We start from the raw sequence: 10,400 nt of genomic DNA on the forward strand, positions 1-10,400 counted from the left end.
AAACAACAGAAAATCCTGAACAGTGGAAACACACAAGAGAGGAGATCTGTTGAGGACATTCAAAGTCACCTACAGGATTCTAAACTGCTCTTCAACCCCAAATGCAGTCATTGACCCCAAACACTCAACTGGTGAGTAGTGAATATGCGAAAAGTTATCTTATATATATATATATATATATATATATATATATATATATATATATATATACATACAGTGGGGCAAAAAAGTATTTAGTCAGCCACCAATTGTGCAAGTTCTCCCACTTAAAAATACGAGAGCGGCCTGTAATTTTCAGCATAGGTACACTTCAACTATGACAGACAAAATGAAAAAAATCCAGAAAATCACATTGTAGGATTTTTAATGAATTTATTTGCAAATTATGGTGGAAAATAAGTATTTGGTCACCTACAAACAAGCAAGATTTCTGGCTCTCACAGACCTGTAACAACTTCTTTAAGAGGCTCCTCTGTCCTCCACTTGTTACCTGTATTAATGGCACCTGTTTGAACTTGTTATCAGTATAAAAAACACCTGTCCACAACCTCAAACAGTCACACTCCAAACTCCACTATATATATATATATATATATATATGTATATATATATATATATATATATATATATGTGTGTGTGTGTTTATGTCGTTTTGAAAAAAAATCATATTTGTTTCATGTTTCTCATCAATTGTGTAAGACGAACATGGCAAGCATTTTCATTGAACATGCACTGAGGGAGGAGTCAATTTTGAGCATAGAAAATATATAGTTTTATTACAGTTTATTCCCAAATTTTACAGAAATATTCATAAGTATTGCTATGAGACTTGAAATTGACCTCAGGTGCATCCAGTTTAATTTTATTTTTGCAACTTGATTGGAGTCCACCTGTGGTAAATTGATTGGACATGATTTAGAAAGGCACACGCCTGTCTATATAAAGGTCTCACTGTTGACAGTGCATGTCAGAGCAAAAACCAAGCCATGAGGTCGAAGGAACACACACACAGCCTGACTGAAAGCGGTTTTGCTGAGCTCTTTCCCAAGCCCTGTAATAGACGAACCTCCAATAAGCTTCCTTTTTATTTACAAAGAGGTAGGCATATGAACAGACTATTTGTAGAAAACAGCTCTTCATCTGTCTTGAATAAATAACCCTGGCAAATTTGACGTTATTTTCTCACATTTGCCTTGTTTGTGCAGATATCCTCTGAGATGCTTTGAAAAGAGGAAGAAGAAGAGGCAGATTATGTGAAAAACACCAACATCTGAGGTTTCCTGGAAGCAAAAACATACTCAATCTAACGATGGTTGATGAAGCAACAGTAGTGCACAGTAACTCTACCGGAAGACTGAACCAGCCCTTCCACTGCCTGGCCACTCAGAATCTGGTGGCCGACATACTGCCTCCTGTCCTGATTATAGAGCTCCTAGTGGGCTTGCCAGGCAACGTAATGGCCCTGTGGATCTTCACCTGCCGTCTGAAGACTTGGAGGGCCAACACCCTGTTCCTCTTTAACTTGGTCCTGGCTGACTTCCTACTGCTCATCTGCCTGCCCTTCCGCATTGACAACCTGTTCCGTGGGGAACACTGGGTGTTTGGCGAAGCCTGGTGCCGGATCAACCTCTTCATGCTCGCTGTCAACCGCTCGGCCAGCATCGCGTTCATGACTACCGTGGCCTTCGACCGCTACTTCAAGGTGGTCCACCCACACCACCGTGTCAACCACATGACATCTACCCAGGCAGGATGGGTGGCGGGGGGCATCTGGGCAGTGGTGATCTCCCTGCGGCTCCCCCTGCTGACCACCAACCTCCTCAGGCAGGATGGCAACATGTCCCTGTGTCGCAGCTTCAGCTCCTACACTGTGACTCCCCTGGCAATCGAGATACACAACATGGTGTTCGTCGGAGAGTTCTTCCTGCCCCTGCTGCTCTTGCTCTTTTGCTCAGCCAGGATTGCCTGCATCTTACGCCAACGGCAACTGGACAAGGAGCAGAAGGTTCGGCGGGCCATCCGGGTGGTTGGGCTGATCGTGGCTGTGTTTGTGCTGTGTTTCTTTCCCGGCATCGCCACAGGCCTGAGTACGATCTATATCAAGAAGGTCAGACCCAGGGACTGTGTGTCTTACAACATGGCTGCGCAACTCTTTAGCCTGTCCATTGGATTTACCTACCTTAACAGTGCTCTGGACCCAGTCATCTACTGTTTTTCCAGTTCCATGTTCCGAAACTCTCTCAAGAGCTCCATCAATAAGCTGGGCCTGGTTGAGATGAGGCTGAGTCGACGGGGAAGCATGACCAGCGATGGGTGAAGAGCGAGGCCTGCCTTGTTCAGAGGCAGAACGGCAGATTTTGACCTTGTCAGCTCGAGGATCCGATCCGATTCTGTAGCTATGTGGGATACATACTTGAAAGGACTGAGTACGTGTGTATGTGTGTATATGTATGTGAAACAAAAGACAGGAAAAAGAAAGCCTTCATTCTACTGAATGGTTATTTTTTATAACCGAATGATGTAGAGTGACATGTTTTTGTCTTGATTTAGTCATGTCTATCAAATACACCATTTTAACCAGATGCAGTGTTAAGGGATGTTTCAAAATGTACAGAATGGGGACCAGGAGGAGAATGGGGGAGGGACATGCTTTCTATTTCAGTCGAGGAGGATTTAGTATTTTCTAAATCAAGTCCAGGGGAGGGTCATGCAATTTTTAATTGATTACATTTTAATATTTATCAGTGTTTTAGAATTAGTTGCTTATTATGCTATACAATGCCTTCCCACCACTTGACTTTTTCCACATTTTGTGTTAAAGCAATTTACATTTTTTATGTCACTGGGATTGTTTTATTTTTGTTATTCTTTTTGTACAAATGAATAAAAAAACGCAACGCTGAAATGTCTTGAGTCAATAAGTATTCAACCCCTTTGTTGTGGCAAGCCTAAATAAGTTCAGATGTATAATAATGTTGCTATGGATCGGTGTCCCCTCAACTGGACAGTTGTTGCTCAATATGCATAATGTGACTAAAATATTGTTTTAAACAAAAACACAAATTTGGTACATAGAAGTGTCTTATATGGGCATAATGCTTCAATTCTGGTTAATGTAATTGCATTGTCCAATTTACAGTAGCTAGTACATCGCAAAAATAACATGCTATTGTTTGAGTGCACAACAAAACACTTGTATCACAGTGACAGGTTTGATACATACACGTCTGAAGGTAAATCATTTAATTACATTCTGAAATCTTGCTCTGATTTGTCATCCTAAGGGACCCAGAGATAAAAATGTAGTGTGGTTTGATAAAAATCCTTTTTCATATCCTAAAAACGTCCATTTAGTATGTACGAATTTTGTATTTCCACAAGTTGAACTTGCAAAGAAAAATCTGTGCAAATCGAATGCTAAACGGTGTTTCAACCAGTCAAATTACGTTTGTATTTATTCCTCAGACACTCTAAAAAGTAACCAGCCTTTGCTATATCATTCTGCATTTAGTATATCCACTGGAAAGCCCATTTTAGCCAGGAAAATATGATGCGTCATTGCGCGCCAAATGACATGGCGGTGTTCACTTGATTGACTGTATCTTTGTCCAAACGATCGTTTTGAAACCAAGCTAGCTAGATAGCCAATGACCTGTGCTTTACGTGAGTAGGTGGGAACCCGTTGTGTGAAACCCGTTTTGAACATAAATGGCTACTAATTCTGGAAAAGCTAAATCAAAGTCCAGGTATACAGATTTTGGATGATATTCTAACAGAAATCTACCGGGAAAGTGTCACTGACTCAGTGAATATAGTTTAGACAACAGCTAAAGGAGGGGAAGCTACTTTAGACTGGTAAGTGAAATACCAGTCTTTATATTTATATTTTATATTGTAAATCCGAGCTAACGCAGTTTGAATGGTTGTTTAGTATTCATTTGAGAGATTTTTGAAATATTATCTTTGATTGCTATATACAGTGGGACAAACAAGTATTTAGTCAGCCACCAATTGTGTTGGTTCTCCCACTTAAAAAGATGAGAGAGGCCTGTAATTTCCATCATAGGTATACTTCAACTGTGACAGATGTGACGACCCTCCCACTCTGTCTGCCATATTCTGTCTTTGTTCTTGTTTCCTTATTAGGATGCCGGTGGGCGGAGTTGGGAGGGTCGTCAGCTACATGGGAAACACCTGGGCCAGGTGTGTCCCAGGATAAAAAGACCTCTTCCACATTCATGGAGGAGACTCTCTCCATGCAGACACTTTGATAGTTTTTTTTTGTTGTGTTTCTTGGTTGTTTGCTTTAGCATCTTTCAAAACCCTGCATTATCACATTCATGCATGCAAAACACTCACTTACACTACTGATTACACACACCATTGTATATTTTCCTTAGTTGCTTTAGTTAATAAATATATATTTTGTAACTCCTTATCTCCACGTTGTCTCCCTTTTGTTACGGGCTTTGAGCCGGTTCGTGACACAGACAAAATGAGAAAAAAAATCCAGAAAATCACATTGTACGATTTTTAATGAATTTATTTGCAAATTATGGTGGAAAATAAGTATTTGGTCAATAACATCTCAATACTTTGTTATATACCCTTTGTTGGCAATGACAGAGGTCAAACATTTTCTGTAAGTCTTCACAAGGTTTTCACACACTGTTGCTGGTATTTTGGCCCATTCCTCCATGCAGATCTCCTCTAGAACAGTGATGTTTTGTGGCTGTTGCTGGGCAACACAGACTTTCAACTCCCTGTAAAGATTTTCTATGTGGTTGAGATCTGGAGACTGCCTAGGCCACTCCAGGACCTTGAAATGCTTCTTACGAAGCCACTCCTTCGTTGCCTGGGCGGTGTGTTTGGGATCATTGTCATGCTAAAAGACCCAGCCACGTTTCATCTTCAATGACCTTGCTGATTAAAGGAGGTTTTCACTCAAAATCTCACGATACATGGCCCCATTCATTCTTTCCTTTACACGGATCAGTCGTCCTGGTCCCTTTGCAGAAAAACAGCCCCAAAGCATGATGTTTCCACCCCCATGCTTCACATTAGATATGGTGTTCTTTGGATGCAACTCAGCATTCTTTGTCCTCCAAACACGACGAGTTGAGTTTTTACCAAAAAGTTCTATTTTGGTTTCATCTGACCATATGACATTCTCCCAATCTTCTTTTGGATCATCCAAATGCTCTCTAGCAAACTTCAGACGGGCCTGGACACGTCTGGCACTGCAGGATTTGAGTCCCTGGCGGCATAGTGTGTTACTGATGGTAGGCTTTGTTACTTTGGTCCCAGCTCTCTGCAGGCCATTCACTAGGTCCCCCCGTGTGGTTCTGCTCACCGTTCTTGTGATCATTTTGACCCCACGGGGTGAGATCTTGCGTGGTGCCCCAGATCGAGGGAGATTATCAGTGGTCTTGTATGTCTTCCATTTCCTAATAATTGCTCCCACAGTTGATTTCTTCAAACCAAGCTGCTTACCTATTGCAGATTCAGTCTTCCCAGCCTGGTGCAGGTCTACAATTTTGTTTCTGGTGTCCTTTGACAGCTCTTTGGTCTTGGCCATAGTGGAGTTTGGAGTGTGACTGTTTGAGGTTGTGGACAGGTGTCTTTTATACTGATTACAAGTTCAAACAGGTGCCATTAATACAAGTAACGAGTGGAGGACAGAGGAGCCTCTTAAAGAAGAAGTTACAGGTCTGTGAGAGCCAGAAATCTTGCTTGTTTGTAGGTGACCAAATACTTATTTTCCACCATAATTTGCAAATAAATTCATAAAAAATCCTACAATGTGATTTTCTGGATTTTTTCTTCTCATTTTGTCTGTCATAGTTGAAGTGTACCTATGATGAAAATTTCAGGCCTCTCATCTTTTTAAGTGGGAGAACTTGCACAATTGGTGGCTGACTAAATACTTTTTTGCCCCACTGTATTTGCTAGTTAACAATCTGATTGATAGTTTATATGATTGCCATTAACATTAGCTAGATAGCTAGCTAAATTGAAACTGCTGGGTGTCATTATAATCCCATACAACTTTCATATGGAATGTTGCCAGATGCTCTTGAGCAGGCTGCCTGAGGGCAGAGATCTATAGCTGTGCATGAGGCACAAATTCCAATTCAAGTTTTAGCAGGAACTTCTTCTTCTGTAAGGTTTTATGGCAGACTACATCTATTGGTTTACTGCCGCCACCTACTGTACGGGGTAGTGAAACAAAACATATTTAATCGCTTTAGCTGGAACTGATATGCCTACCTTTTTTTATTTCACCTTTATTTAACCAGGTAGGCTAGTTGAGAACAAGTTCTCATTTGCAACTGCGACCTGGCCAAGATAAAGCAAAGCAGTTCGCCACATACAACAACACATAGTTACACATGGAATAAACAAACATACAATCAACAATACAGTAGAAAAATCTATAAACATCATGTGCAAATGAGGTAGGATAAGAGAGTTAAGGCAATAAATTGTCAATGGTGGCGAAATAATTGCAATATAGCAATTTAAAGACTGGAATGGTAGGGTGTGCAGAAGATGAGTGTGCAAGTTGAGACACTGGGGTGCAAAGGAGCAAGATTTGAAAAAATACATACAGTATGGGGATGAGGTAGGTTGGATGGGCTATTTACAGATGAGTTATGTACAGGTGCAGTGATCTGTGAGCTGCTCTGACAGCTGGTGCTTAAAGCTAGTGAGGGAGGTAAGAGTCTCCAGCTTCAGAGATTTTTGCAGTTTGTTCCAGTCATTAGCAGCAGAGAACTGGAAGGAGAGGTGGCCAAAGGAAGAATTGGCTTTGGGGGTAACCAGTGAGATATACTTGCTGGAGCGCGTGATACGGGTGGATGCTGCTATGGTGACCAGTGAGCTGAGATAAGGCGGGGCTTTACCTAGCAGAGACTTGTAGATGACCTGGAGCCAGTGGGTTTGGCGACGAGTATGAATCGAGGGCCAGCCAACGAGAGCATACAGGTCGCAGTGGTGTGTAGTATATGGGGCTTTGGTGACAAAATGGATGGCACTGTGATAGACTGCATCCAATTTGTTGAGTAAAGTGTTGGAGGCTATTTTGTAAATGACATCGCCGAAGTCGAGGATCGGTAGGATGGTCAGTTTTACGAGGGTATGTTTGGCAGCATGAGTGAAAGATGCTTTGTTGCGAAATCGGAAGCCGATTCTAGATTTAATTTTGGATTCGAGATGTTTAATGTGAGTCTGGAAGGAGAGTTTACAGTCTAACCAGACACCTAGGTATTTGTAGTTGTCCACATATTCTAAGTCAGAACCGTCCAGAGTAGTGATGCTGGACGGGCGGGCAGGTGCAGGCAGCGAACGGTTGAAGAGCATGCATTTAGTTTTACTTGCATTTAAGAGCAGTTGGAGGCCACGGAAGGAGAGTTGTATGGCATTGAAGCTCATCTGGAGGTTATTTAACATAGTGTCCAAGGAAGGGCCAGAGATATACAGAATGGTGTCAACTGCGTAGAGGTGGATCAAAGAATCACCAGCAGCAAGAGCGACATCATTGATGTATGCAGAGAAGAGATTCGGCCCGTGAATTGAACCTTGTGGCACCTCCATAGAGACTGCCAGAGGTCCGGACAACAGGCCCTCTGATTTGACATACTGAACTCTATCGGAGAAGTAGTTGGTGAACCAAGCGTGGCAATCATTTGAGAAACCAAGGCTGTTGAGTCTGCCATTGAGAATGTTGTGATTGACAGAGTCGAAATCCTTAGCCAGGTCGATGAAAACGGCTGCACAGTAATGTCTCTTATCGATGTCGGTTATGATATCGTTTAGGACCTTGAGTGTGGCTGAGATACACCCATGACCAGCTCTGAAACCAGATTGCATAGCGGAGAAGGTATGGTGAGATTTGAAATGGTCGGTAATCTGTTTGTTAACTTGGCTTTCAAGACCTTAGAAAGGCAGGGTAGAATAGATAATGGTCTGTAGCAGTTAGGGTCTAGAGTGTCTCCCCCTTTGAAGAGGGGGATGACCGCGGCAGCTTTCCAATCTATGGGAATCTCAGACGATATGAAAGAGAGGTTGAACAGGCTAGTAATAGGGGTTGCAACAATTTCGGCAGATCATTTTAGAAAGACAGGGTCCAGATTGTCTAGCCCGGCTGATTTGTAGGGGTCCAGATTTTGCAGCTCTTTCAGCTATCTGGATTTGGGTGAAGGAGAAGTGGGGGAGGTTTGGGCGAGTTGCTGTGGGGAGCGCAGGGCTGTTGACCGGGGTAGGGGAAGCCAGGTGGAAAGCATGGCCAGCCGTAGAAAAATGCTTTTTGAAATTCTCAATTATTTATCGGTGGTGACAGTGTTTCCTAGCCTCAGTGCAGTGGGCAGCTGGGAGGAGGTGCTCTTATTCTCCATGGACTTTACAGTGTCCCAGAACATTTTGGAGTTTGTACTACAGAATGCAAATTTCTGTTTGAAAAAGCTAGCCTTAGCTTTCCTAACTGCCTGTGTATATTGGTTCCTAACTTCCCTGAAAAGTTGCATATCACGGGGGCTATTTGATGCTAATGCAGAACGCCACAGGATGTTTTTGTGCTGGTCAAGGGCAGACAGGTCTGGAGTGAACCAAGGGCTATATCTACAGTGCCTTGCGAAAGTATTCGGCCCCCTTGAACTTTGCGACCTTTTGCCACATTTCAAGCTTCAAACATAAAGATATAAAACTGTATTTTTTTGTGAAGAATCAACAACAAGTGGGACACAATCATGAAGTGGAACGACATTTATTGGATATTTCAAACTTTTTTAACAAATCCAAAACTGAAAAATTGGGCGTGCAAAATTATTCAGCCCCCTTAAGTTAATACTTTGTAGCGCCACCTTTTGCTGCGATTACAGCTGTAAGTCGCTTGGGGTATGTCTCTATCAGTTTTGCACATCGAGAGACTGAAATTTTTTCCCATTCCTCCTTGCAAAACAGCTCGAGCTCAGTGAGGTTGGATGGAGAGCATTTGTCAAAAGCAGTTTTCAGTTCTTTCCACAGATTCTCGATTGGATTCAGGTCTGGACTTTGACTTGACCATTCTAACACCTGGATATGTTTATTTTTGAACCATTCCATTGTAGATTTTGCTTTATGTTTTGGATCATTGTCTTGTTGGAAGACAAATCTCCGTCCCAGTCTCAGGTCTTTTGCAGACTACATCAGGTTCTTCCAGAATGGTCCTGTATTTGGCTCCATCCATCTTCCCATCAATTTTAACCATCTTCCCTGTCCCTGCTGAAGAAAAGCAGGCCCAAACCATGATGCTGCCACCACCATGTTTGACAGTGGGGATGGGTGTGTTCAGGGTGATGAGCTGTGTTGCTTTTACGCCAAACATAACATTTTGCATTGTTGCCAAAAAGTTCAATTTTGGTTTCATCTGACCAGAGCACCTTCTTCCACATGTTTGGTGTGTCTCCCAGGTGGCTTGTGGCAAACTTTAAACAACACTTTTTATGGATATCTTTAAGAAATGGCTTTCTTCTTGCCACTCTTCCATAAAGGCCAGATTTGTGCAATATACGACTGATTGTTGTCCTATGGACAGAGTCTCCCACCTCAGCTGTAGATCTCTGCAGTTCATCCAGAGTGATCATGGGCCTCTTGGCTGCACCTCTGATCAGTCTTCTCCTTGTATGAGCTGAAAGTTTAGAGGGACGGCCAGGTCTTGGTAGATTTGCAGTGGTCTGATACTCCTTCCATTTCAATATTATCGCTTGCACAGTGCTCCTTGGGATGTTTAAAGCTTGGGAAATCTTTTTGTATCCAAATCCGGCTTTAAACTTCTTCACAACAGTATCTCGGACCTGCCTGGTGTGTTCCTTTTTTATTTATTTTTTATTTTTTTATTTCACCTTTATTTAACCAGGTAGGCTAGTTGAGAACAAGTTCTCATTTGCAACTGCGACCTGGCCAAGATAAGGCATAGCAGTGTGAACAGACAACACAGAGTTACACATGGAGTAAACAATTAACAAGTCAATAACACAGTGGAAAAAAGGGGAGTCTATATATACATTGTGTGCAAAAGGCATGAGAAGGTAGGCAAATAATTACAATTATGCAGATTAACACTGGAGTGATAAATGATCAGATGGTTATGTACAGGTAGAGATATTGGTGTGCAAAAGAGCAGAAAAATAAATAAATAAAAACAGTATGGGGATGAGGTAGGTGAAAATGGGTGGGCTATTTACCAATAGACTATGTACAGCTGCAGCGATCGGTTAGCTGCTCAGATAGCAGCTAACCTTGTTCTTCATGATGCTCTCTGCGCTTTTAACGGACCTCTGAGACTATCACAGTGCAGGTGCATTTATACGGAGACTTGATTACACACAGGTGGATTGTATTTATCATCATTAGTCATTTAG

At 42.1% G+C, this 10,400-nt stretch overlaps 1 protein-coding gene across 1 annotated transcript; it reads left to right on the forward strand.

Annotated features, from left to right (window-relative positions):
• On the forward strand, positions 1–2,905 carry LOC139416849 (hydroxycarboxylic acid receptor 2-like). Its single transcript, XM_071165983.1, has 2 exons — positions 1–131; positions 1,206–2,905. Exon 2 carries the CDS (start codon positions 1,310–1,312, stop codon positions 2,315–2,317), a length of 1,008 nt encoding a protein of 335 aa, XP_071022084.1. The 5' UTR covers positions 1–131; positions 1,206–1,309; the 3' UTR covers positions 2,318–2,905.
• Positions 2,906–10,400: the final 7,495 nt, after the last annotated feature.

This window comes from Oncorhynchus clarkii, chromosome 1 (genome assembly GCF_045791955.1).
Source record: "Oncorhynchus clarkii lewisi isolate Uvic-CL-2024 chromosome 1, UVic_Ocla_1.0, whole genome shotgun sequence".
Taxonomy (NCBI): domain Eukaryota; kingdom Metazoa; phylum Chordata; class Actinopteri; order Salmoniformes; family Salmonidae; genus Oncorhynchus; species Oncorhynchus clarkii.